The sequence below is a fragment of the Peromyscus californicus genome, unplaced genomic scaffold (assembly GCF_007827085.1).
Source record: "Peromyscus californicus insignis strain IS unplaced genomic scaffold, ASM782708v3 Scaffold_5__1_contigs__length_169319896, whole genome shotgun sequence".
Lineage (NCBI taxonomy): Eukaryota > Metazoa > Chordata > Mammalia > Rodentia > Cricetidae > Peromyscus > Peromyscus californicus.
In genome coordinates this window covers 98,867,424-98,895,062 of record NW_026294573.1, presented here as the reverse complement: position 1 = coordinate 98,895,062, position 27,639 = coordinate 98,867,424, and the positions used below count along the sequence as shown (strand labels likewise).

General features: G+C 46.5%; 1 protein-coding gene and 1 long non-coding RNA gene across 4 annotated transcripts in view; one reads left to right on the top strand and one right to left on the bottom strand.

Moving 5' to 3' along the window:
- The window catches only part of LOC128097514 (uncharacterized), a 19,674-nt gene extending 10,298 nt beyond the window's left edge, over positions 1-9,376 (bottom strand). Inside the window, exon 1 of the long non-coding RNA XR_008213882.1 lies at positions 1,463-9,376. This is a non-coding gene — a long non-coding RNA (uncharacterized LOC128097514). The remainder of the gene's footprint in view (positions 1-1,462) is intronic.
- On the top strand, positions 531-27,639 carry Msantd3 (Myb/SANT DNA binding domain containing 3). Of its 3 annotated transcripts, none has more exons than XM_052718085.1 (3): positions 531-705; positions 13,858-14,309; positions 22,684-27,639. In XM_052718085.1, the coding sequence occupies exons 2-3, from the start codon at positions 13,892-13,894 to the stop codon at positions 23,091-23,093; spliced, it is 828 nt and encodes a 275-aa protein (XP_052574045.1). In that variant the 5' UTR covers positions 531-705; positions 13,858-13,891; the 3' UTR covers positions 23,094-27,639. The 3 variants fall into 3 exon arrangements, with proteins under 3 accessions (XP_052574045.1, XP_052574044.1, XP_052574046.1); XM_052718084.1 differs by lacking the exon at positions 531-705 and adding an exon at positions 906-1,005; XM_052718086.1 differs by lacking the exon at positions 531-705 and adding an exon at positions 9,499-11,499.

Below are 27,639 nucleotides of genomic sequence, written 5' to 3'. Positions count from 1 at the left end.
ATGAAATATACAGAAAAGGTAAATCTATAGAGAAAGAAAATGGATTAATGGTTTTTCAGAGGACTAGGCAGTGGAGCGACTGATTAATTTGTGTGGGGGTTTCCTTCTGATGGAACCGGTCAGAATTAGGAGGGGGTCATTGCTGACTGTTTTAAGTGTAATAAATGCCACTGGATTGTAAATTTTTAAATGATTGTCTTCATGCTTTGTTGAGTTTCATCTCGCGTAAAAAGTAAAAGTCTAACCACCCTCTTTTGCCCTTCTCTGGGTTTGGAATCTTCTTTACCGATCCAGGGCAAAAGAAAGAGTCTTCATCCTTGGGGGAGGGGTAGAGGCCTTGTCCGAAGAAGGGCCCCTTGCAGCACAGTTGTTTAAGCCGCGTGCGCTGGGTCCCACCGGGTCGGCACCCAGGGCGGGTCCTGAGGTTGGTGGGCACTGCCGGGGTTTTTGGGGGAGGGAGCGCGCCCACCCTCTTAGGAGACACATCCGGCCGATTAAAAAAAAAAACCCACAAAAGTTGGCGATGAACTCAAGAGTAGGAGGGGGTGCCGTTCCTAGCCTCCTGGAGTCTGCAAAGACAAGGGCCCACGTCAGTCAGGAGGCTTGCGCTAACTCGTGCGGGTGACTGCCACATCCCCCAGTGTAGGAAAATGCATTCTTTTGTTGTTGGCGGAGACAGTCCCCTTCCGCAGCTCCCGGGCCAAGGTGGGCAGCGCAGTGGGACCGCGGCTCGGGGAGGTGGGGACGGCGCGGGGCCGCGCTCCCGCACCTCCGCGGCGCCCACCGAGCGGTAGGAGGCGGCGGCGGCCCGCGAGGGGGCGGCGGCGCGGGGCTTTGTGGCCGCGGCGCGCGCGGCGGGGCCTGGCCGGCCGGGGGCGCGCGGCCGCCCGGCGCCTGGAGCCCGCGGCCCTGCCGGCCGCTCAGCCCGCCAGAGCAGCCCAGGCCGCCGCGCTCGCGCCTCCGCGCCCCTCCCCGGGACCCGCGGCCGCCGCGCCGCCGCTGCAGGTAGGAGGTTGAGGCCGGGAGGGCCGCGGCGGGCCGGGGAGGCGGGCGGAGCGGGAGCGCGGGGGGTCCGGCGGGCTTTGGGGCCGAGCCGCCGCGCCCTCCTCCCCGCAGGCCGCCGGCCGCCTGCGCGCGCCGCGGTGCCCCGGGAACCCGGCCGGCCTGCCGCGTACAAAGCGCCGGCGCGCGGGCCTCGCAGACGCGCTGGAGCTCCCGGGAGGGGGAACTCCGAGCCCGGGGCCCCGGGAGGCGCTGGGGGAAAAAAATCCAGCAGAGCCCGCGGTGCCGCGGTCCTCACATTCCCACTGTGTGCAGGGAACTGCGCTCGCCGCTTTTCCGTACTTGTCTCCATTGAGACCCCCCCCCTCCCCCTTCGGTCCGGTCCTGAGGATAATGGGCTGGGTCCCTCCCTCAGAGGATCTTAGGAGGAAACAGCGCATCACATCCCTGCCCGACTGACCTTGGGGAAGCTCCTTTGCTCCGACGCTGCTGGGTCGATGTTTCTATAATGGGGGAGTTGGGTGTGATGTAATACCCACCCCCAGGTACTATTGTGAGAGATAATGTGTATCTGCTGATAGCTAAATTTAAGTACTTCATGTCCCAGGGCCCAGGTCCTGAACAGTTGGCATGAATTATTAAATCATCGCACTGGCACTGAGGTAGCTCTGTAAATTGCAGGGATAATTGTTCTGTTGGAGTAAGAAACACGAATTTAGTCTGCCTGTTCTGATGATAGAGAATGGATGTTTTATCGCTGTGATAACATTTAACAGTACAAATGTTTTGCGCTACTTAGGAGAATGGATCAAGGGTGAAGACACATCTTTTCACACATTTAAAACGGGAGCTGGGATATTAGGGCCTGAGTTGTGTAGGGGTTTTAACATGTCAGAAGAGGCCACGGGTGTGTGGTTACTCAAGAAATTGTTGACTGTTAATAAAATAGTTCCTGAGTTAGGATTGAGGACAGCTGTGAGAGTTTGAGGCCAGAGAGGGAGATAAGGAATGGGGAAAAAGAATTCTAAAACCTGGAGAAAGATGGGGTTATCCATTTCCTCTCCCCACAGCTGCATCTTGAGACAGGTCTGCCCTGGGGGGGGGGGGGGGGAGTGAGAGGAGTCCCAAAGGAAGATCAGAAGTTGTCTCTCCTTACTCCTGCAGCTGGGCGGAAGTGTTCCGATGAAATGCAGGCACTAACATTAGGCCTGGCAAAGCATTGCGCCTCTTAGGATGCAGGGGTTGGTTCCTGGTTGTAAGATGCTTAAAAGCCTAACTGATGTGGAGAAGAGGAGTTGGGACCTCTCTTCACTTGCTTCAGTGACACAGTGGGACTGAAGAAACTTTTGAGTTTCAGTTTGGAATGGAGAGAACTGTAAGGAAAGAAAAGGAGGAAGACAGGAAAGGTGCCCGGGTCTGCAGTAGGAGGAAGAGCAGTGGAGCTGGCCACTTCAGCACACTGCGGGAAGCCACCAGGGAGGCACTCTGCGCTCTCTGGATTTCTTACCCAGTGTCACCTTCCCCGTGAGTGAGCAGGACAGATTTCTTGGATAAAGGTGTTTTGTTTTAAACTAGGACTTGGAAGAGGGTTTGGGGTCCACAGTGATGGTAAGGGCAACCAATATTATGCAGAGTGGAAAGAGCAAGTGCTTTGGGAGAGATCGACAACTTGGGGGCTCAGCCATTTCCCTGCTATCTCTTACCTTTGTGATTATGGTGTGTGTGTGTGTGTGTGTGTGTGTGTGTGTGAGAGAGAGAGAGAGAGAGAGAGAGAGAGAGAGAGAGAGAGAGAGAGAGAGAGAGAGAGAGAGAGATATTTTTCTTTTTTCCAGTAGTAGGCAGGAAACTCAGCAGCATTTTACTATATTTCCTGGCCATTAGGAAATTCATTCAAAATAAATGTTTCCTGAGTGCCAGTCCTTTGCTGAGTCATAGGCTACATGTGGAGATGCAGAGGTGAGTCAGAAATTATATATTTCCTCAGGAGTTTCCCATTCCAGAGAGGGAGATGGACACAAAGAGCAAATTATAAAAAATGTGGCATGTGCTATTGGTTGACATTTATGATTGACCGTGGGTTTATAGAAGAGTGGGTCACCTCATTTGCTAGAGACTCAGGGCCAGTGCGCTTCACACTGAGTTTGAGCCCTAGGGCAGACATTCTGAATGTTCTATGACCACCTCCTTTCATCTCATTCATGCTGTTGAGTCTCAGCTGTGACATTCCCTGCCTTAAAAACGCAGTTGCATTGTGCTCGGTAGAGTCTGGAGCATGTTCTACAACAGTCACGCTTTCAGTGTTGAATGAGTGAATTATTTAATAGATAGCTAGCAAAAATAAAAAACTTAAGTAGTGAGTAGCAGATAGAGGAAGGCCGTAGCTGGATGGCAAAACATCAAACTGGGTGATCACAACATCCAACAGACTGGATGTAGACCAATTGAGAGAGCCACCACAAGACTAGATCAAATCTAGGGCTTACAAATATGCGGCAGAAATCTCCTGGAGAAGCCCCATTGAGGCAGGCAGCTGGAGTTTCCAGTCAAGAGTCCTAGGTAGAATGGGATCATCTTCTCAGGTAAAGGACAAACACCAGCAGACCAAGAACATCATCGAATTGGGAGTTTACAACCAGCAGAAACAAACTGTGGAAACTGAGGCAGTCAGCTGGAGTTCCTAACTGAGAGACTCCTAGGCAAGAGGGTCCTCTCCATCCTCTCCAGCCTCTCCGTGGATGAGCTTTCTATGGATGAACTTCTAGCTTCGTGTTCAGTTAAGTTGGTTTATCTCCTAACCTGTTCTCAAGGACAATGTTCCTAATACCCACTGTGGCTTGCTCTTTTCCTAGTTAGAGAGTGAAGGAGCCAGCCTTCCCCAGACAGTTCAGGGCCTCCCCACTCCCAGCGTCAGCTTTCACCAAGTAAGAGCAGAGGACAGTTAACCAATATAACTTACCTTACACTGCTTAAACTCATTTTGGAAGGAAAGCCATTACTTATAAGCAGGCCTGTGGGCATTAGTTTAGGCAGGCTTTAGAACAATTACATGGGAGCTGGGTCTGTTAGGATAGAAATGGGTACTGAATGGACCTTGAAGTAAAGATTACAGGCAGAGGAAGTCCAACATAAACTGAGCCATGAGAAGATAGCAAATTTAAGGGCGTGAGGGTGAGTTTGGTCTGATTAGGTTGAAAGATACATGAGGTGGGGCAGATGGAGGAGGTGCTGATACTCAAGAAGGATCTAGAAAAGCCCTGAGTGTCTTGTGAGGAGTTTGGACTTGTTTTATTACTTAAGAAGTGGAAGAGATGCCACAGGGTACAAGCAGGGATGTGTCACAGTGTACAAGCAGGATACCCTGTCCTGTGGTTGTATGGAAGATGCTTTGGGCATTCGGGAGAGCAGTTGCAGATTAAGGTCTGACAGAAGAGATGAGCAGTGAGAGTAGGGGAGACAGCAGTAGATAGTGAAGTAAATCATAGGATGAGTTTTGCTAACTGGTTGCTCATGTTGGAGAACATGCTGAGGTTTTTTTTTTTTTGCTTGGGAAGCCCCATGAGTAGGGCTGAAATCACCAGATGTCATGAGACTTGTAGATGGTGGGGGAATAATTAGTATGGCTTTAGCTCTCTGGAGAATTAGTAATTTCTGAGGTGCCCATATGGGACAGTGATAGAGGAAGTTGGTAGAGAGATGGCAATATGTCTGAACAAGCAATGATCGTCTACCATGAGAAAGATGCGCACACAGTGCAGTTCCCCCTTGACAGAGCAGATGGATAGTAGTGTGGAGAAATTGTTGTAAGAGATGCTGTGGTAAGAGCTGAGTACTTGATAGCCCCGGGCTAGAGCAGATCTGAGACTCAGTCTTCTGAAGTGTGGGAGTGGAGGAGAGTGTCCTGGCTAAGACAAGAAGCAGGATGGTGTGGAACACCCCCAGAAGGGCACCTTCTGCGTGTCAGAAATGCTTCCTGCAGGGGAGGCTTTAATAATGAATCTAAAGGCATTTCAGGGGAGCCGGGCGGGGGCTGGTTTAGAATGGAGCTGTGGAGGAGATGAAGGGAGGGGGTCAAGACTTTTAAGAACTCTCATCTAGTTTAAAGAAGGGTTTCTGTAAGTGGGAGGACAGAGAAGAGGAGGGTGAGGAGTGGGGGCTTGCCTTAAACACAAGGCTGGATCCGGTCTCAGTCACACTCAGATACAGATGGCAAAAATAAACACTTCCACATTCTATGGCTACTTGAAGAGAGTGGGGAAGGGGGCTAACACAGAGGAAAAGGCCACTGCTGATGCAAAGCCTCTCAAAGAAAGAAGATGGAGGGGAGGAAAGGGGCTTGGTGAGCGCCCGTCCTGGGCAGGTAGGTCTGAGCATGTGAACAGAAAATGACAGCCATAGTTAGCATGAGGCTCTGAACAACTGCCATTTCTACTTCCTTTAGGCTCTTCATGGTATTTTTCAAGAAACCAGAAAACTATAATTCCCCTATCTATTCCTTATCAAAAGAGATATTTTGAATAGTAGAACATGTAGCTGTAATTAGTAAAAACATACAAATGGCAAGCAGGTGTGTGTCAACACGCATTCAGCAAATATGTATCCAGTGCCTGCTGCATGGTGGACAGCCTTCAGGACACTGGAGAACTGATGACTGGTCTTAGCTGCATTACCCGGGGTTGCTTCATTTATAAAGTTAAACCTACATATGGCCTTAAAGCAAGAAGGGCTATTTGAAATGCCAGGAAAACATCCCATTGTTTTGTACAGTGTTTTATTTCATTGGTTCAAACCCCTACTAGCTTCATGAATAATCAGAAAATGCCATCCATGTTTGGTGGTGGAAATTAGGTTGCAGAAAAACACTGCCCGGTCTGGAAGGGGCTTGGAGAACACCTGCTTTAGTGGTAATGTAGAGATGAAGAACTGACAGGGAGAAAGGAGGGCTTGCTGCATGGCACAGACTAAGTGACAGAGTGCCCTTAAATTTTCAGATGACGTGTCAGCCAGCTTCCTGTCACTGGGCCTAAACTCTGAGCTAATCGGTTTATAAAAAGAAAAGGCCTGGGTTGGGGGTGTCACTGAGTAGCAGACACTTGCCCAGCATCATGAAGCTTTGGCTTTGGTCCCTAGCACTGCGTTTGGGAATTGGGTGGTAAAGGCTATCTGGGCCCATACTTTTTGATTGTTTGAGACAGGATCTATGTAGCCTTGGCTGGCCTGGGACTCGCTATTTAGATGAAGCTAGCTTTGAACTCCTAAAGATCCATCTGCCTCTGCCTCAAGGGCTGGGATTAAAGGTGTGTGCCATACATCTGGCTAGGCTCATACTTTTTGAGGTCTTCATTCATTCAGTTGGCCCTGTTGATTTGGGCCTATGGCAGGGCAGTGTGGCATGGTGGGAGTACATGGTAGAGAAAAATTGCTTACCAGGGAGCCAAGAGAAGATGAGGAAGGAGTGCTGGAGTTCTACTCTCTCCTTTAGGTGCTTAGTTCGTGTCCTGAAGTCACCTCACTAGATCCACATCTGACAGTTCCAGTTCTTCCTGAAAATGTCAAGCTGGGCACCAGGCTCTCACACAAGGGGCCTTATATCCAAATCACAGCAGATGGGATGGCGGGGGGCAGGGGGGACGGCTTGAAAATACCTCACAGAAAAGGGCACCTTAATGCGAAGATGTGGGGAAAGAGCTTGGAAACAAACCATGAACTTTCAGCAGCAGGCTGTCCCCTCCCTGGTACCAAGTCCCCAGGAAGCTCTTATTTGTGCCAAGCCTTAGATTTCTCATTTGTGAAGAAGGAGAGGTTGGGTGAGGTCTTTTTTTTTCTATTTTTTTTTTAAAGTTTTAATATGCTAGGGTTTAGGTTATTTCAAAGAATGATTATTTTCAAGATGTTGAATCAGGATACAGAATGGTAACAGAAAACAGGAAATAGCCTTTGGTTTTTTAGGACAGACTATAGCCTGTCGGCAGGCCTCCATGGGAGGTGTATGACAGGTCGCTTGGCCCACCCACGAAGTCCATATATAATATGTTAGTCCTTTATGTCTCCCAGGTTGTAATCCTGTTTTGTTCTGTTGCTAATTTGTTTCTCGTAGGCATTCAGGTTCATATTCTTAGGAATAGCTCTGTCCTGGAACAAAGTCCTGGGCACATCTCTGCTGCTCTTCCTCACACTGCCGTATCACCTCTCTGTACTACAGATCTCTGTGCTGTTTCAGTTTTGTGGGACTGCAGTCTCTCCACCTTAGGGAGCACCGTTCACCTTGATGCCAGCCAGGACCGTCGCTCATTCAGGCCACGTGCATCTCAGTGCAGCATCTCTGCATGCTCTGCCTCCCTTACCTTTGTGTGTGCACAGACACGTCCTGGGCATGATGTCCTTTAACACGCTTCTTTCTCCCTGTGAACATTGTCCACTCCGGGTGCAGAGCCTTTCTTATCCCACCCCCTCCCTTTTAAAAAAAAAAAATCTGAATTATCTCCTTTGGCTCTTCCTGTTCACAGCCTTAGAAGTCTAACTCATGGTCTCTTGTTCACAAGAGGGCAGACCCCCTCTTCCCTCCCCTGAGCAGCCAGGGCACGTGGTCCTTTGTTAGGGTGTCTGTTCCTGAATGCCATTCCTTTCAGGCATCTGCTTGTGTCAGTAGTCTTCCCAAGATGTGGGGTTTATCTTTGTGTCCCCTATATACTTTAGAGCGGTGCTTAGCCGTCTGTAGAGGTGCATTCTGTACTGGTTAAATTTTATGTATATGAAATAAAAGGCTGGTCAGTATGCGTTTGGGTATGCATTATACAGATGATGCTACTTTGGAAACAGTTTGAAATGGGAACAAACAGAAAGCAGCACAGTGCAGGGACGCTCTGATCTTGCTTCTTACACTGCTGGGCTTCATGCGGGTTCAGGGTTACTAATTCATCTCACAGAGGTGCACAGCTCCCATGTTAGGATATGAGCACAGGTTCTCGGTACCCCTGTCTTGCTTCATTTCACCTCACCATGGGAGCCCAGCTTATTACTGTCCTGACCCCTGTCTGAGTTCTCCATCCTAGCTCTTCAAGCACCAGGATTAACTTCAAAGTGTGATTTTTTTTTCCCCTACAAAAGGCAATAGAAACAAAGTCTTCGCCATTTCTCTAGACTTTGCTCAAGCCTTAAGACTTAGTTTCACCCTTGGTGGACTTACAAACCACAGACTGTCATATCAGCCCTTCTTTGCTTGCCCTAGCAAAATACTGCAGACTGAGTGGCTTGAGCACAGAAGTTTCTCCCTTGTCGTTTCAGCGGCCGAGAAGTAGACCAAGGTGTTGGCAAGAAAGGTTTCATTGTGAGGCTCTTGTCCTGGCATGTCAGTCCTTGCCAATTCATACTATGCTCATCTGCCCCTCCCCCTTTGTCCAGAGGAGGAGGGAGAGTGTGCAAGGTCTCCGATGTCTCTTTGTTAGGGCACTATTCCTGTTGGACCAAAGGCTCATACTTAGGGTCTCATTTAATCTTAATTACTTCTTTAAATGTCTAATCTCAAGCACAGCCCACTGGAGATTAACCGTGTGGCAATGGAAGTTGGTAACATTCAGTCGTTCAGTTCACAAACAGCTGGCTTTTCCTTTAAGGTGAATATTAAATGAACTAGTACCTGGTCATCAACTTCTGGTGGTCTAATCAGTGTTAGTGCTTTGGGAATTGTGCTAATCGCTTCCCTTTTTTCTTTTACGATATTAGAATTATTGTGCTCTTTTATTTAGACCTGTCTTCAGATCTTTGCCAAGCCCCAGGGGAACTTTGACTGCGTTTGGATTTTGCTGTTTTATTGACCATTTTTACTTTAATGCAGCTTTTAGTACACTTTAACACACGCCTTGTCTTATAATATTCTGCGTATGGCTGGTAGTTTTAAACCTATATAAAATGTACATATGCATTCGCTGTCTACTGGGGCCCATTGTGAGGGTCACTAGGCTGCTGTTGGATTACAACCATGTAATATACTAGCAGGGAGTATACTAACAAAACAGCATCCATAAGGAGGAGCTGCTGCTGAGCAGAGTAGGGGCAGGGAAGGCAGCCCAGCTCTAGCAGAAGCTCACCCAACAGGGAAGGCTTGCTGAGTTGCCATCTGTAACCTATTACGGACATTGTGGATTAGTTTTAAGCTAGATTATGCTTTTTTGGCCTTGGTATTTCCAGTGATGAGCTTTGCTGGAGAGATCTCTTACTTGGGAAGTTATTTGTTTGATGAGCACTGTCAGTCAGATGCTCCCGTGGGATTGTAGTGGGATTGCTGCCTACCCCTGGGGTGTGGACCACTTTAAAGTTCTGCATTATCTTTGTCGTTACTTCCGGTTTGTATCAGATCGGCTGGGGAAATTATTTCAGAGCTCTGATTAGACGGGGTGAGGGGTACATTCCTGGGGGAGATGTGGGCCCTCAGTTTAAGAGGGAGCGAGGAGGTAATGGAGGCAAGGGGGTGGGGAGGAAAGAGGGCAGAGCCAACAAGTGGAGGTGGGCAGAGCAGACACAGTCCCCCGAGCTGCCCTGTCATTGGACCTTTGCCAGCGGCTCCCTGGATTGCTAAGTAACTGAGACCATTTTAGCAGGAAGTAGAGACCATCACTAGAGCTGAACGGAGAGAGCTAGGCAGAGTAGAGGAGTGCAGGCAGAGTAGAGGATACGGGCCTGGCAGACATGTGCTGGCTGTGACTCTGGTTTCTGCCACTCACTGTCTCTGTCATCGCGGCAGGTTCTTGGGCCTCAGCTTTCTTATATTGGAAATAGAAATAATAATGAGTTTGTAGAGTTAAGCAGCCTACCTCACAAGACTGTTGGTAATCCATAAGGAAACTTAGGGGTACAAAAGCTTGGGCGTACACTGGAGTCCCTTTTAGCTTCCTGTTGAACACAACCACATGGCCCAGAGAGGCCTGGTGTTCTACGAAATTAAGCAAAGTAAATTAGCAACTCTGGTTGTACTTAGCTAGTGATTAAATAACAGTTTAGTTAATAGGCTGTTAATGGTCCCCAGGTGTTGGTAATTCTGGGTATTTGCTTTTGAGAGCAGTTGTATAATTTCTTCTGGTACTTAGATTTTTCTTTAACAGAAAAATTAAAGTGTAATGGATGATGCTCTCAAGAGTGATTTAGGGGAAGGTGAAATGATATACTGCACCTAAAGCACTTGGTATACAGTCTTAACTCACAATAAGAACTCAGTAAAACTTATCTGCTCTTACTGGGGCTCAACCTGGCCACCCCTAAGGCAGAACTCTGAAATGTAGACACTCCCACCCCCAGCCCATCCCTTTCCATCACCACCTGCTGGCAGCCAGCGGTACTGCACACACCCGGCAAGGAAGAATGCTTAAACCACTTGACAGTTTCAGCTCTACCAAGTGTCACAGAGACCGAACCTCAGAGTGTGGTTTGTTTGCCTGAGAGCCAAGATCATAGAACATTAAGCAATGAAAGGACGTCTTTCACCTCCACGGTTGGGTGGAATTAGAATGTTAGCAACAAGAGCAGAGGAAGTGATGGGCAGATAGACTAGCGTGCTGTAGGTGGGACGTAAGTCAGTTACAGTTTACAAAGACAGTTTGAGTGCTTTCATCTTTTGAGGCAACAATTCCTCTTCTAGAGGTTTATTTTTTTTGAAGCAATAGTCAAGTAAGAGATATTTATTTAGAAAGTAAGCATATACAAATATATGCTACATATAAAATAGCTTTACACCTAACAGAAAAAAATAGGCCGAAACCCTTTTCATTTGTCAATTAGAAATCTGAGTCTTTAGAGAAGCCATTCTTAAGAGAATGGGGGACACATGGGGAGAGTAGACGTATCATGTCTGCTGAGGCAGAGGTGTTGGTGTGGGGGAGTCAGAGTAGGCTCTGGGAGCTATCTGTTTTTTAAGGACACCCACTGTACCCACTGACTCGATAGTAAAAGCCAAAGAAGGTTGGACATGGTGGGTTGTGAGATAGAGATGATATGGAAAAGGGAAGCTGTGCAGGACCTGTGTTCACAAATTTTAGTTTGGGAAACATGGGATTATAGTGAATAGACATATTAATGAAGGCGAAGAATTAATTTTGACCTGTGGGGAAAGGGAGCCCTGACTGAGTGCCACTCTGGGACTATGAGAGTCATATAATCAAAGCACAGGTTTGAAAGTTTAAAGGAGCCAGGGTCATGCCCTTGAAGAAAAATGGCCCCTTATTTAGCTTTGCAAGGTCTGAGGCACACCCGCCTCTGGCACGTGTTTGGTTGTCTTTGTAACTGTGGTACTAGGTGTGCCCAGTGTGACGGTGAAGAGAGAAGTCTGGTGGCGGAGGGCCTAGCCCTCCCTGGTAGTATTCATTCTAAGCCTGCCTTGGGGTGAGGTGTAGAGCATTGTGAAGGCCCTCATCAGACTCTGTTACCCTCATTTAAAGGCCCAGTTTCCAGACTTTCTGCTGGCCTGGTCTGCTCCGGCTCATTTTGACACAACAGGATCCCTCTCAGCAGGTATCGTGGGTGAGAGTAACTGGCTTCATGTTTGATTTTTATAGGATGGTTATAAGATTAAAAAAAAAAATGTGTGTGTGTGTGTGTGTGTGTGTGTGTGTGTGTGTGTGTGTGTGTGTGCGCGCATGCACCTGGAGAGGCCAGAGGAGGGATCGCCTAAAGCTCAAATTATAGTTGATTATGAGCTGCTCCATGACTGAACTCTGCTGAGTGCTGAGAACTGAATTCTGGGCCTCTGGAAGGTCACCAGGCACTCTGAAATAGTCATTTCTCAAGCCCCCCATAATGTGATTTTTTTTTTTTTTAAAGTCATAGGCTACATGAGATCCTGTATCAGAAAAGAAGAAAGAAAAGAAAAGAAGATTTTAAAAAAGCCACAGCCTTTCCCCTATATTTTTATTATGGAAAATCTCAAGCACACAAAATAACTGAGAAAACAATGTAGTGAGCTTGGTGTATCTGCCACTCTTGGTGTTCGGATGACCTCACTCTAGCTCTCAGGACTCCTTTCAAGTTGATGCCCGGTCCTTCTGATAAGAAGTAGGCGCTTTTAGATGGACCACACCATCAGTATCTTGATGCTTGTCCACTGACTCTGAAAGATCAGAGGCTTAGAGAACATAAACGGGTCCAGGGCTGTGTTGGTCCTTTCCAGCAGGGGATGATATACCAGCGCTCACTTAGTTCCTGCAGCTGCTGTGGCTCAGCCATGTTTGCCACCACTTACGTGAGGGATTCATCTCTTAGGAAACTTCCTGTGAGCAGAAGATGTGGGGAAAAAAGATGTTTTGTACACATCAGAGCAGTACGGCATTTATGAAGTACTCAGCACCGTAGAGGAGGGTGGGGTTGAATAATTTGAAACTGCCCAAAGTCAAGGAACAGTCACAGAATGACACCAAGAACACTAGTCTTCAGGGACAAAAAGACACCTGTGTGTCACTATCTCTGTGCCCTGGGCAGTTCACTTCAGCTTTTTGGCCCTTGGTTCCCTCAGTTGTGGCGAGGAGCCCTGCACTCTGTCTCTAAGGATGCAGATTCAATTCTGAAATTACAGAAATTGTTTGCGTAACACTGTCCAGTCTTAAACATGGCTCTCGGTTGTCAGGTGGTGGTGGGGCACGGGAGGCAGAGACAGGCAGATCTCTGACTTCAAGACCAGCTTGGTCTACATAGGGAATTCCAGATAATTCAGGGATACACAGAGAAACCCTGTCTGGAAAAAGCAAAATAAATAAATGAAGGAATGAATGAATGAATGAATGAATAATAAATGGCCTTCAGACCTCATTTTTTATTTATTTCTTTCCTTTTTGAGACATGACCTCACACTGTAGCCTAGGCTGGCCTAGAACTTACTATGGGCTCCAGCTCACAGCAGTCCCTTGTCTCAGCCTTTGCAGTGGTAGTGAGGTTGCAGGTATCAGCTGCCATGCAGGGCTTCCCTCTCTCGTTTTGAAGAAGGACCTGAGGTTGCCCCAGGTGCATCACCTAGGTCAAGGATACAAAACCACAAACAACAGATATCAGGGATGGAGAGATGGCTCAATGGTTAAGAGCACTTGTTCTTGCAAAGGACCTGGGTTCTATTCCCAGCTCACAGTTGTCTGTAATTCTAGTTCCAGGTGATCCAGCGCCCTCTTGTGACCTCCCTGGGCACCAGGCATGTGAGTGGTACATAGACATACGTACAGGCAAAACATGTACATGAATAAATCTAAAAAACAATTAAAACAAAAATATCAGACATCCAGGAGCAATTTCTTTATGAATCTGAAATCTTGGTAGTGCTTTTATATAACTTGATCTGTTTGATTAGACTACCTTCATCTGTGAAGAAAAAAAAAAAGGAGTAAGCTGTTTATTTTCAATGCTGCCTAACACTGGGAGACAAACCAGCTCCTTATATTAAGCAGAGATAAATTAGGAAATTAGAGTGATATGTAGGTGTCACAAAGACTCCTGGGAAATCAACTTGGAGAATGTGAAATCCCATTTTCAGTGAAGTTCTGGCTGTGTTCCTGGCTCAGCAGTAATGAAAAAGAAGTTACTTGCCCCCTTTTAAAGAAGGGAACCAGCCGGGCGGTGGTGGCGCACGCCTTTAATCCCAGCACTCGGGAGGCAGAGCCAGGCGGATCTCTGTGAGTTCGAGGCCAGCCTGGGCTACCAAGTGAGTTCCAGGAAAGGCGCAAAGCTACACAGAGAAACCCTGTCTCGAAAAACCAAAAAAAAAAAAAAAAAAAAAAAAAAAAAAAAAAAAAAATAAAGAAGGGAACCAAGTTAGGGATTCGGCCTCAGTGATTTGTGACACTTCTGTTGCTGGGATTGGTAATTCTTGCTTCAAACTTCCTTTTGCAGGCTAGCTAACGACCAGGAGAAGTAAGAGTGGAAAATGCAAAACAACGAAATTATTAAACCGGCCAAATACTTCTCAGAGCTGGAGAAGAGCATCTTGCTTGCTTTGGTAGAAAAGTACAAGTATGTGTTGGAGTGTAAGAAAAGCGATGCGCGAACTATTGCCCTCAAGCAGCGCACCTGGCAGGCACTGGCCCACGAATACAACTCTCAGCCCAGCGTGTCGCTGCGGGATTTCAAACAGCTGAAGAAGTGCTGGGAGAACATCAAGGCTCGGACCAAAAAAATTATGGCCCATGAGAGAAGGGAGAAAGTGAAGCGCAGCGGGAGCCCACTGCTGAGTAACCACGTCCTGGGCAAGGAGAAGATCGGCAACATGCTGCCCGAGCAGCTGTACTTCCTGCAGAGCCCACCCGAGGAGGAGCCCGAATACCACCCGGATGCAGCTGCCCAAGGTACCCCTCCCCCATGCAGTGGGGCTATGCTGGCTGGAACAGCTTATCATTGGAATTGTAAAATGCTTCATTTTTAGGAAACTAAATACACAGGGCATACAGAAAGTTCCCTTTTTTATGTAGTCTCTCTTAGAGATGATTATTGCTTAACCATAAAGAGCACATGTGTATCAAGCTCCTTAATGAGGTACTCGGGTTCCTTAGCTCAAACTATTTCCATTTTATTAAAGGAGATTTGATGGCGATTTCGTTCACTCGGTCTTTTAAAGTGTTATTTTCGAGGGCCTACTGTGTTAGGTACTACTTTAAGTCACTCAAAAGGCCATGCTGAATGAGTAAACTATTTCCCATTTAAAGACAAAAGTACAGAGGTTAGTGGCTGGAGGATGGCCCAGGGTCAGAGAACTTGCTACTCTGGCAGAGGACCAGAGTTCAGTTCCCAGCACCCACATTGGGCAGCGTACAACTGCCTGTAACTCCAGCCTCTGGGGATCAGTACCCTATTCTGGTTTGTGCAGGCACCCTCATGCTCATGCATAGCCACATAGAGTCACACACAGAGAGAAAAAGAAATATAACTGGTTTTTTTTTTTTTTTTTTTTTTTTTTTTTTGAGACAGGGTTTCTCTGTGTGTAGCCTTGGCTGTCCTGGAACTCTCTCTGTAGACCAGGCTGGCCTCGAACTCACAGAGATCCACCTGCCTCTGCCTCCTGAGTGCTGGGATTAAAGACATGCATGTGCCACCATGCCTGGCTAGAAATACACATCTTAAAAAAGTAATGCATCAAAGTGCAGAGACCAAATAAAGCAAAACACCCTTTTAGCATCCACTCAGATTCATACCAATAGTTTTATTCACAGTAATAATTGTGAACCAGAGTTTTTGTGGCATTCTAGGGGTTTAGAGAAATTCTAGGGACAGAAGTTAAATTTTAGCTTGCTCCTGTTGAAAGAGCAAAACATGCCACACATAATTCTTAGGGAAGGAAGAGACTGTCTATAATGAAAGACGTATGGTTACTTGTAGCTTCAAAAGGTGAGCATCAAGGAGTGCCTCATGTCTCCAGGCAGGCAGAGAGTGGGAATGTATATAGATACATTTCCAACAATTCCCACATCTTTTAAGACAGGAGTGTCCCCTTTATATAAAAGTTCATTGCAGTCTGCCGAAGGCACACCCTGAAGCAGAGGGAGGTTGGTGGGGTTGCTACAGGCCTGCACAGAGGTGCTCCAAGGACCCAGCAACCACTTGCCTGGGAAATCTTGTTCTTAGCTTGCAGAACATTGAATTCAGTGTCCCCAGAGTAGACAGAGCTCCAAGGACCTGGCTCCTGTTAATTAAAAGTCACAAGAAACTGTTTGAAACCAAGAATGCTGTGTAGAGTGAGAAAGGTAATTACCATGTGAGCCAAATACATGCTTTTGATTAACACTTCTTCCCCCTGTGGGCAGATCATCCTAGGAAGCTAAATTATGGCTCAAACTTTGCTTGCTAATCAGTTGATTAAGGTTAAGTCCAGGCTAGTAGGCTGGGTGACCACCGTGGTCAGTTGTCATGGACCTTGTGTATCCTTTCCTGATGTAGGAGACTCATGTCTCGGTCTTGATTCTCGGGTTTCCACGACAAGCCAACTCTTGGCAGATACAGTGTGCGTGGGCACTGCCAGCTCTCTCGTTCCTCCGTGCTGCTCCTGTGGGCACACACTTCCTTTGCTGACCTTCTGTCACTCTTCTCTCTCGTTGGCCACAGAACGTCCCCTCAGTGCACTCAGAGTGGTTCCGGGAGTGGAGGGAATGAGTTAGCAGTCCTGCTTTTCATGTGGCAGACTGTCCTGGGGTCCTGGGCTATGCTAGGGAAGACACTCGTGTGAATGCCATTTATTTAGCAAAGGTGTGATCGAGACACAAAATTGTTGTGTGTCAGTTTTGCAGCTAGTCTTTTTATTTTTTTACTTCTCCTATCGTGTGAATCCTGGGGGTTGCCCTCAGGTGTCAGGCTTGGTGACAGATAGCTTTATCCGTGAGCCATCTCACCAGCCCTTATAGGGTTATATTTGGGGAACAGGACACATCCCCCGCCACACACACACACTTTTTAAGTCTGAGGTAGTATCTAGAGATTTCATCTCATGACTTTTTGTCTTTTCTTTCAAAAACTGCAATTCATTTACGCAAATAGAAATTCCAAGCAAGAAAGAAATAAAATATGTTTTTTTTCCCCTCAGTCCCTCCGTCCCTCCCTCTCTCCCTCTCTTTCTTTCAGATTTAGTCTCATGGAACCCTGGCTGCTCTGGAACTCTTTCTATAGAGCAGGCTGGCATTGAGCTAATAGAGGTCTATCTGCCTCCCAAATACTGGAACTAAAAGTGTGCACACTACACCTGGCCAAAATATGGATTCTTTTTTTTTTTTTTTTTTTTTTTTGTTTGTTTTTTTGTTTTTTTGTTTTTCCGAGACAGGGTTTCTCTGTGTAGCTTTGCACCTTTCCTGGAACTCACTTGGTAGTCCAGGCTGGCCTCGAACTCACAGAGATCTGCCTGGCTCTGCCTCCCGAGTGCTGGGATTAAAGGCGTGCGCCACCACCGCCCGGCTAAAATATGGATTCTTGATGCTCTTTCTGTAGTGGCATTTGCTAGAGACTCATTTGTAAGAAATGTATTAAGGTTTATTTGATTTTACACATATGTATATGTGACTTAGTGTGTCTATGCATATATATGCACCACATGCATGCAGGGTACCCATGGAGGCCAGAGCGGGTGTCAGATCCCCTGGCATTGGAGTTACAGGCAGTTGTGAGCTGCCTGATGTGGGTTCTGGGGACCAAACTCTAGTGCTTTGCAAGAGCTGCGAGTGCTCTTATTACTGAGCCCTCTCTGCACATTATTTTAACTTGGATATTTGTACACAGGTAACACTGGAGGCTTCCCTTTTTGCTGGTGTTTATTGAAACACAGCCAGAGCTCCTGTTTCCGTGACAGACCTGAGAGAAGTGAGCCTTGGTGCTCAGGCAGTTTAGAAGTATGCCCCAATGATGTTAGCACTCCTGGTTGAGGCACTAGAACTCTTCGCAATTCAGTTTACTCATTTTATGTTTCAGTTGACTGTCGAGAAGGCGGGGAGAAGGGGCTGCAGAGATGGCTCAGCGGGTAAAGTGCTTGCTGTTCAGAGTCCAGCACCCACATCAAAAGCCTGCTGTAACCCCGGTTCTCTCGGGGTTGGGGACAGGAGGATTTCCAGAGTCACCAACCCAGCTCCAGGTTCAGGGAGACACCCTGTCTCGAGAAAATAAGGCAGAGTGATGGAGCAGGGCATCTGGTGTCTTCCTCTGGCCTAGAAGAGAGGTGCACGTGCTCGTCCCCCCAACTCCCTCCCTCGCTGTCTCTGTCTCTCTCCCACACGCAAGTAGTAATAAAATTAAACAAACACAAGATATGGCGGAAGGCTCGGATTCCCCATGATCGTTTCTGGAAATCGGTGGGGGGAAAGGTAGAGAGTTTGAACATCTTGTGTGTTTTTGACACATGTGTGTGTTGCTTTTGTATTTGCAACACTGGGGTGTCTGATACACAGTGACAGGCGGCTCAGAAGCAGTGAAATATGAGCAGACAAAGCTGAGATGTTCTGTAATCACACACACCACAAAAGAATCTCATCAATAATTTTATGTTAATTACATGTTTAAGTTTTTAAATATACTGGATTAAAATATATCTCAAAATCAGTGTAGCTTTTGTAATGTGGGTGTAAGCATTCAGAATTACTCATGCAGTTTATAGTCTCCTCTGCCGATCAGGGCTGGCTTCCTAGAGATGTGCTAGAATTTATTATTAATGTTCAGCAGGATGGAGTTTAGCAGACTCCACTAGAGGCCCCCCTCTAGCTACATTTTTTTTATGGGAGATGGCATCACTGTGCTACTAACCTCTGGATATTCATGGCTTTGTCAAAGACTTGAACATGTTCAACAGTGTTTGAACACAGTGGTCTTACCATTGAAGGAATATACTTAAGGACGTATTTGTAAGAAAACCAGTGTTTGTCATGTAAGTGCAGTTAAAAGTTACCAGTGTGCAGACTTTGTGATCTGTGCTAATTTAATTATCCTTTTTGAGGAACGGGTGTGTATGTGGGGGGGGGGCTGGTAGGTAGGATGACAGTTTAAATACATTAAGATTGTTTATTTAATTGTGTGTGTGCATGCCACGGCATGTGTGTGATGTCAGGGAACAATGGAGGGGGGTGGGCTCTAACCTTTACCACATGGATCCTGGGGATCCACCTCAGGCCATCAGGGTTACCCATGGAGCCATCTCACTAGTGCCTTAAATACATTTATGAGGACTAGGTGTTTTCAGTGGCAGCCTCATATTTTAGGAGAAGTTATATTTAATGTCGTGTGCATTGTATCGCTATTATGAAGTGTGAACATTTCATTCTAAGTTCCTTAGCACTGTTGAGCCCAGTCCTGTTCTTTTAGGGTGTGAACTCAGGTATAGAGGACTGCGATGTATTTCCAGTCAGGGCACACTTGCATGCTTGGTCTGTGCAAAGCTCCTCTTGTGTGTCAGTCGTGTGTGTGTGTGTGTGTGTGTGTGTGTGTGTGTGTGTGTGTGTCCCTTTTGGTTCTCATTCCCACTCTCATTCTCTTGTGTCACATTCTCATGGGTCTGCCATGCTTTCGTATTCCCTCACATGTACTCTTTAACGCACATAGGTTAGAACCTGTGCTACAGCTGGCTCTTCCTTTTGCTCTCCTCGCCTGGGATAGCATGTTTAAGATCCAGTTCCATTGCCATGTGTAAACCCAGCCTTTTCACTTTCGTTAAGATGTAAGCTCCTTTAGTACGCACCCACCGCATCCTTCTCATTTTCTCAGTTATCTCTTTCCTGCGTCTGATGAGAATAACCGGAGATGGTCCCGCACAGTTTTCTTCTCATCTTTTTGTTGCTGTAGTAGGCTTCTCCTGCGGATGCTAAATTTACTCAAATTACCCAAGTGATAGAACACCCTCTTGGCTGTGTTCTCAGTCCCAGAAAAGCCTTCCTACTCTTTTTGCATAGAGTTGGGTTGTCTTCTATTTCGGGTGGCATTGTTTCACCTGCGAGAGAGATGGTAGGGTATGCATTTGCAGCAGGCTGCTATGCATTTGCAGCAGGCTGCTATTCCCAGGCTAGTCTTTTACCAATTAAGGAGTCACCCAGCCTATCTGAGTACTAGCCACCAGTACTATGTATTGGTGCTAATATTTGTTTGGAAGTTACTTTACCAGTCTGTCTGGCTTTAAGTCTTGTCTTCTGCCAGACTTCTTAAGAGGTCTGGCTGTTTTTCTTTGGAATGTGTATGTCAGCACACATCTTAAAAAAGAGTTTAAAGGGAATCATTTCTTTCCTTATAGACATTAAGATGCTATGATTTTTTTGTTATGCAGGCCTGGATCAGAATCCTGGATTTTCATATAGCCAAATGGCCTTGGATACTAGATTGGTTTTTCTGGAGTCATACTGTCCTCAAAGGGTTGTAGACATTGAATGAGGGATTGTAAATCACTGGTATCTGTTGTGGTACACTTGAGCAGCAGCTGATGTCACTGTCACCCCCATGTCCTTGAAGCCTAGAATTGTTGAGACAAAGGGGAGTAGTTGAGAATTGGGAGAAAGTTTTACCTTGTGAATGGATGAACTTTAAAGACTCCTAGGCACGTGATTGAGCTGTGAGGGTAGAGGTGTCAACAAAAGTGTCTGTTTCCAAAACAAAATCATTTTCAGATCTAAGATCAGAAAGGAAACGTGAGGTACTGGGGGTGAGGTACTGGGGTGGATCCTCACATCCGAGGGCCTCTGTCCTCAGCGGTACCCCTTCCCATTCCCGTCTCCAGTCAGTCCCTCAGTTGTGTCAGGTAGGGAGAGATGTGACCCATGTGCATTTATTCAGTGCTTACTGCTATCCCAGGCTCTGTGCTGGGCTCTACATGAGAGTGAAGTGAGAGGCACTTTCTATCGCCAAAGAGTTGGAGACTTGAGGGGAGGAACAAACCAGAGGCCTTTCCTCCTTTCTTTTTTTTTTTGGGGGGGGGGCGGTTAGATATTTATTTTTAAATATTTTTATTTATGTGTATATAACTATTTTGCCTGCACATGTCTTTGTATTACATGCATACAGTGCCCACAGAGGCCAGAAGAGGGCATCAGATTCCCCTGAAATCAGGGTGCTGGGAATCAAACCTGGGTGCTCCAGAAGAGCTGCAAGTGTTCTCAGCAGCTGAGCCATCTCTCCAGCCCCAGATATTATTTTTGAGACAGAAGTCTGCTATGTGGCATAAGCTGACATCACACAGGTGAACCTCCCACCTCAGTCTTCTAAGTGTTAGGAGACAGACATGTGTAATACCTGCTTAAACTAGTGCCAGGAAGACAGAAAGAATTTGTAGGAAGGACACTGAGAGCCGTTGCACTTGGAAGGAGCACTAGAGAGACATTTTCATTATCTAGATGATACTAAAGTTGTTTTTTTTTTTCCTTCTCTGCCAAAGTTTCAGTATTTCAGATTTCTGTATTTTCCTTTAGCCTTAATTAGAGACTACTTATAGTTGTTTCCTTACCCCTCGGAGTGGAATCATCCAGAAAGTAGCCATTCTCCTTTCATTATCAGAGCATTATAAATTAGATTTCCCCCAGCAGCTATTAACATTCCCAGCATCCCATCTTCCAGAATAATGTAATAGACATATAATGTAATCAATTTTGTTAATAAATTAGAATTTCTTTTCTCCAAGGAGAAGATTCTCTTTATTGAGAATGTAGAACTTCTCAAGAAAGTCTTGGAGTCACAGCTAGAAGTCTCTGGGGGTGCTGGAGGTATATAGAGAGTGCTTGCCTACTGTGAGAAAGTCCTGGTTCAGTTCCTAGCTGCATGTAAAACCACATGTGGTGGTTCACATACCTGTAATCCCACTGTAGGCGATGGGGTGGAGAGTGGAGGCAGAAGGATGAAAAGCTAAAGGTTATCCTCAACTGCACAGTTAAGTTGGAGGACAGCCGGGGACAGAGGCCCTGTTACAAACAAGCAAACAAACAAAAAGACTCCACAAACTTGGAGTTAGTGGTTTTCTTATTGACATTCTCTAATACTAATATTGCCCGATAAAAATACCAATGTACACACGGCACCTACCAAAAGGAACCTTTTTATATCCACGTGCTCTTTTCTTTGTGTCTTCGGGCCAGTAAGTATTACTAGCCATCCACTAGGTACCAAGGAAAGTAATTAGTATCCAAGGATAAATGAAATGATCAAGGCCTGGTGCCCAAATCGAGCACTGTGTGCTGAGTGTTGTTAAGGAGAGCACTTAGGAAGGAGAGGGCTGAGGTTTCAGAACAAGCAGTGTTGGCCCTGAACCAGCAGGGATCACAGAGGTGGTTGAAAAAGAGGAACTGGTGAGTGTGAGGGGGGGGTGGGTTGTTGGGGGTGGGTGGGGTAAGTACTGAGCCTAACTCCAAGCTGTGGGAATAGTGAGACCAGGGTTGTGAACAGCAGCATGACCTCAGAGAATGAGTGTTTGGGTAGGACCCCAGTGCACACAGGATATTTTGAAGAGCAAAACAGTAAAACAAGGAAGAGGCAAGGTTGGGACCCGATTATAAAGATTGAGAATAGAGCCAGAGATGGAAAGGAAACAGGTGAATGGAACAAGAACCCCAGTACTCCAAGGAGACTTGAGAGGGGCAGTCAGAGGAAGGTGGCTATGAAAGCACTTAGGAGAGGGCAATGTCAGGAGCTAACTGAGGAAGGAGAGTTCAAGGTTTGTCAAGTGCTGGGGAGAGGGGAAGGGAGCCGAACTCGGCCTCCTGTCCACGGTGCTGGCACGCTAACAGCCAGGTGGAGGCGGTTAAAGAGACATGCAGGGAGCTAGACCAGAGTGTAGACTCCTCCCCAAGGAGGAGCAGATGTAAGGGCTGACTCCAATGGCAGGAAGCCCCATGGCACTCTTGAGAGAGAACAAAAGGCTCATGGCTGATGGAGAAACTGTCCAAGGTGACCAGACGGACAGGGAACTTAACACGATGACTTACATTGTCACCCCCATCCTACGACCTCACGCTTCTCAGAGTCAGGCCCGTTTCAGTTTGGAATTTGCATTACTGTCTCAGAATCTCTGACCATGTCCCAGAGATGTCCCAGTGACAAAGTGAAACACTTTATCAAAGTCAAGTGAGGTCAGAGGACCTGGACATGAGGGCCAAATGCAGACACTGGTTTATAGTCATCCTGCAGTGGGGCGCTGTTGTTTGGAACTGGACTGACATTTTTCTTCTGCCTGTAAAAATCTTCTAACGTGTTTTCTGCTCCTGTTTTTGCTGTTATTGTTTCCAGAATCCTTTGCTGTTTCCAATAGAGAACTGTGCGACGATGAGAAAGAGTTCGTCCATTTCCCAGTATGTGAGGGGACCTCACAACCCGAACCTTCGTGTTCAGCCGTCAGAATAACAGCCAATAAAAACTACAGGAGCAAAACCCCTCAGGAAGGTGCTTTAAAAAAGATGCACGAGGAAGAGCACCATCAACAAATGTCCATCTTACAGCTGCAGCTGATCCAAATGAATGAGGTGCACGTGGCCAAAATCCAGCAGATAGAGCGGGAGTGTGAGATGGCCGAGGAAGAACACAGGATCAAAATGGAAGTCCTCAATAAGAAGAAGATGTACTGGGAAAGAAAATTACAAACTTTTACCAAGGAGTGGCCTGTTTCCTCATTTAACCGGCCCTTTCCCAATTCACCCTAAGATTTGGGGATGGCGCCCTTGTAGTGAATCTGTGCTGGCAAGTTTGGGATGTGACCTCTGCGGTCAGTAGCCTGTGACAGACCTACGACTAGGTGAATTAGAGTGGTAGCAGTCACTTATTTAAGAATACATTCAGGTAAACAGCTGCACCCCGTGAATCCCTAACTTGGCCACGAAGCTGTTCCAGTCTCTGAAGACCACCACTATGCGTGCTATCATTCTGAATGTAATGTTTCTTAATTAGAATTCATAGAAGAACCCTGTGTGAGTGTTGTATTTTTTATTTTATTTTATTTTAACGAAATGCAAGTGTGATGATAACGGAGTGGCTGGTGGTTTCTACTTCATTCTTTGGTGGTGGTTTGTTTGTTTCCATCGGACAGTGGAGCTTTTGCACCCAGGTGTAAAGGCCTCCCACTGTAGCGGCTGCCCCGTGTGGCTGTGTCTCCATTTTTTGGTGTTGTACTCTGAGTCTGGATGGATGTTTGGAAAGCCCAGCCTTTGGAAGGGCGTTTCCTAACAGGGCTCACAAACTTCCTCTCAAGGCTTTCCCCAAAGAGGCTTTCTAAGTAGTGTCTCCCACAATGGTGGTTTTAGTAGAAGTAGGGATATAACAGCTTTGAGGGTTTAATGTTCATTTAGGTTCCTACATCCTGTTTGTTTTATTAAAAACGTCTTAAAATGTTATAGTTTACACTGTGTATGTTTTTGAAGGTGCTGCCATCCCAGCCCAGATCCCTCCCAACTTTTTACTACTGAGTGAGTGGTTGCCCTGACTTTCTTTAGTCTCTAACCTCCTTAGGAAAGGCCTTGCTCTCGCTGTGCTCATCAAGGTATTAGCTGATGGTAATGCTGTATTGCTGGTGTTGCATCGTCAGTCGGGACTAGGCTTTCTAAGGATCTGTTACTAACATATGTGGAGCTACGGATGGATAAATGGGTGTTTTGATTGAGCTCTGAGGCTTCTGCTGTAGCCTAATGTTTTAAAAAAAAATGGTCCTTTAAATCATTTAGAGTTGGGGGCAGTAGTAGCTGGAAGTGGCAGAGTGACAGTTAAGTGCCCAGGCAGATGATCAGTTTCTGAGAATGAGGTTCTGTGCGGGGCGGGGGAGCGGGGGAGCGGTCAGGGCTGGTGTGCTAAGTGTGGCTCTGCCTAGAGGTGCTGTGTGACTCTGGCTAACTCCTTAAAACCTTGACCTGGTGCTTCCTGTCCACAGAACAAGGCAGTTGAGCTATATAATGTTTGGAGCCTGTTCAGCTCTTTAACCGTGGTGTGGCGTGTACCACCCTGTGTGCATACTGCTGACGTCATGGCAGCCGGGAGGGCATGGGTCTACACAGGGTTGTCTCCAGTGTAGACCAAAGTGGCCAAGCTTTGGAATTTGGGTCCTGGGGCCTGTAAGGTTTTGTAAGGTTCTCACAGACTCACAATTTGTGCACTGCATAGAACGTAAGCAGGTATCAATTTTGTACATTGAATCTATTTTAAATATTTTAGAGGAATTAGTCCATTATTTTAGATATATCCCGCAATGAGAGACTAGTAGTAGGATCCTCTCTTGAGGATTTCTGTTCTTAGTTTTTATTCAATGGATCCTTCAGAGAATGGAGGGTTTTAAAGTTTCCAGTTCAGATGGTATGTGGAAGATAGAAATTGACTCCCTGTGTCCCCTTCAGGATCAGGACAGGGATGGAAAGGTCTAAACACAAATGTAAGATGAAGAGGGTTGCCTTTGCTTCACCTACTGATCTATCCAAACATCTTATTAATATGCACATCCCAGAGAAAGGCGTGAGATTCTTTCTGCTTTTCTTGCAATCCCAGGTTTTGCCTGATCTGATAGTCTGCTCAACACACCTCAGAATGACAGGACTTAAAGGGACCTTAGTAAGTTTTGCATCTTTTGTATACAGTGATGTGCTGGTTATGCTTTTCTGAGAAATTATGACTTAAACTCACAAACAGCAACATAGAATAACAAAAAATTCCCCACACCGTAGTGCATTTTAATTGGACTATAAAAGTACTGAACTAATTCCTGACTGAACAAATACAGGATAATTAAGCCAGAGCCGAAAACCCCTTGCTGTACCGCTAATGGTATTTATGAGTTTACAATAGTGGTTTGCAATATTTGACTATGTGTTAGAAATAATATTTTATAAATAATTAGTCCCGCTGAGTCTCACTTCCAGAGGGTTCTGAGTCAGTTGACTTGGGGTGGGGCCTGATATTCAGTATTTTTGGAACCTTTATAGGTGATTATGACTAATTGAGATTGAGAACCACTTTGTGCAGAGTTCATGAGTGTGTTTCTATTGATTCTTAAGTCCACACAGCCATGAAGAAGTAAGGAATTGATGCTCAGAGAAGAACCCATCTGGCTCGCGGCCTGTTGCTCGTAAATAGCAAAGGAGAACTACAGGCAGGGTCTCTTGGTTCTGGAACACACCGTCCCACCTGCTGCCTTTCCCCTTTCTCTGGCAGCCGTAGCAAGAGTTTAGATTATGCTGAGACCTGGATAATGTTACAGAGTGCTTGCTGAAGCATCTTCATTCATGAACAAACACAGCACATCCCCATTCATTTTATTTTCAAGCCTTCTATTACCTGAGGTAGAAATGCAATAACCATTTCTTGAAATGAATTGTGGGGTAGGTACATATTAAGATACATAATTAAAAATATTAAGACATGGTTCAACATCATAGACGTTGCCCAGGAAGGGGGAGGGTTTCTACACAGCGGACTGTGGATTTAACACATCGTCAAATGCTTTTCTAGTTGATAGAAAACTAAGAAAAAACAAGGAAAGGAATCATAGAGGGGTGGTATTTGAATTGAGTCTTTAGAGCTGACATTTTGGCAGGTGGGGATTTGGAAAGCAGAGCATATCACTAGATAACACGTAGATGGGAGAGAGAAAAGTGAGGTAGAGGGGAATTTTCAAATTGGATCAAAACTGTGCAGCAGGAGGAAAATCAGAAGATGGAACTGAGAGGAGAGGAGGCTGGAGTTGGGGATTACAAGTAGCAGGGTTTGGCTTTGGTTAGGTGAGGGGTCAGGACCAGGAGGAGGTAGTGAAGAGACCAGTGTGAAGGGTAGACTCAGACTTGGTGATGGTTTTTGTTGGAGAGGAGTGGATGGTGTTCAGAGCTAGACTCGTGAGAGAATAATACTGATAACTGAACCGAAGGGACGATGCAGATGTCCTCTAGGACACATGACCTGTCCTGGAGGAGCCTAGGGACAAACACTGGTGCTTGTTCTCGGCTCTTTGGCTGTCATGTCTCTGCAGTGACTTTCTCCTCTTCACCTGTTCGCTTGAACTAGCCCTGCCAGGGCCTTAGTCACGTGACTCACTTGGCACTGCCTCTGTCACCAACATCCCCATCGCCACCAGAGGCACATTGGATATCTCTTACGTTGGGTTGCTCTAAGATGAGCAGAGGAGGGTCTTTTTTTGTAGTTGCTTTGGGTTATTTTTTGGTGGGGGGTGGGTGGCCTCCAGTTTTTCTCTAGATAGTTGGTACCCACCAATTCGAGGTGGTTTTTGCTTGTTTGTTTGTTTAGTTTTATGTCTCATGTTGAGTAGAGAAGTCCTGGCTGAAAAAGGTTGGTAACCTCCATGTCTGCATATCACAGCCCTTTAAAAAAAAAAAAAAAAATCAAAGACAGGATCCTACCCAGTGGGTGCACGATTTAGGAATGGTCCAAGGGTTTTGCCGGGATAATCTTTAAATGCATTTTCCTTTTGATCCACGTCAGAGGAGACTAGGAAGCAGAGATGGCGGGGTAGGAGAGTACATTGGAGGTGTCAGCGGTCTCTGCAGGGTCAAGTCAGTGACATCAGCACTTGGTCTAGACTAGAGGGAAGGAATGATTGTGCCTCCTGGGAATGTTGCAAGGACCTGATCATTATAGTTGGCAAAGCTCTGAGGAGTGGTTCCGTGGTGCCACTGCTAAGAGTGACCCTTTCAGAAACCTTTCTGGACGCCTGAGCTTTTCGGATGGACGGAGGGAGGGCGCTTCATTTCTGCAGTGCCTTCCTTCCTGCTGGGCTGTTTCCCAGGTGGTCCTCCTGCTCCTCCCCACCCTTGCTTCCTTATCTGTATTTTCTCTTGTCTCCCCTCCCCCCAGCCCCGTTTCTCCAGCCCCTTCTGCCCTCACCACAGCCTCCACTCTCCCACGCTGGAGGTGGAAAGTCTGAGGATGCTGGTGCTGGATATGCTCAGAGGACAGCTCATTCAGCGCCTGAGGTAGCCTCAGTCCACGCTTCCGTGATGTGCTTCCATGCTGCAGTCGCTACCTTTGTGTTCATGGGACTCCAAAGTCTTGGGAAAGGTGACCAGGAACCTGTGACAGCAACAGATGCTTTCCCAAGTGTGCCATATATTATGCTCTTCAACACAGTTTACTAATCTCTGCCTCAGTTTCTCCATCTGTGAAAGTGATGTAATACTTATCTACCTCCCTTGGATGTTGTGAAGATTAGTATGTGTTGGTAAAGCACTTTTGAAATAAAGACTGATACCAAGCATTTGA

What these genes read in the sequence shown, in the direction of transcription:
- Msantd3 (XM_052718085.1), top strand. Translation starts at nt 13,892, where the DNA reads ATGCAAAACAACGAAATTATTAAACCGGCCAAATACTTCTCAGAGCTG. An exon ending in CCCGGATGCAGCTGCCCAAG is followed by an intron (nt 14,310 to 22,683) that starts GTACCCCTCCCC and finishes TATTGTTTCCAG; the next exon opens with AATCCTTTGCTGTTTCCAAT.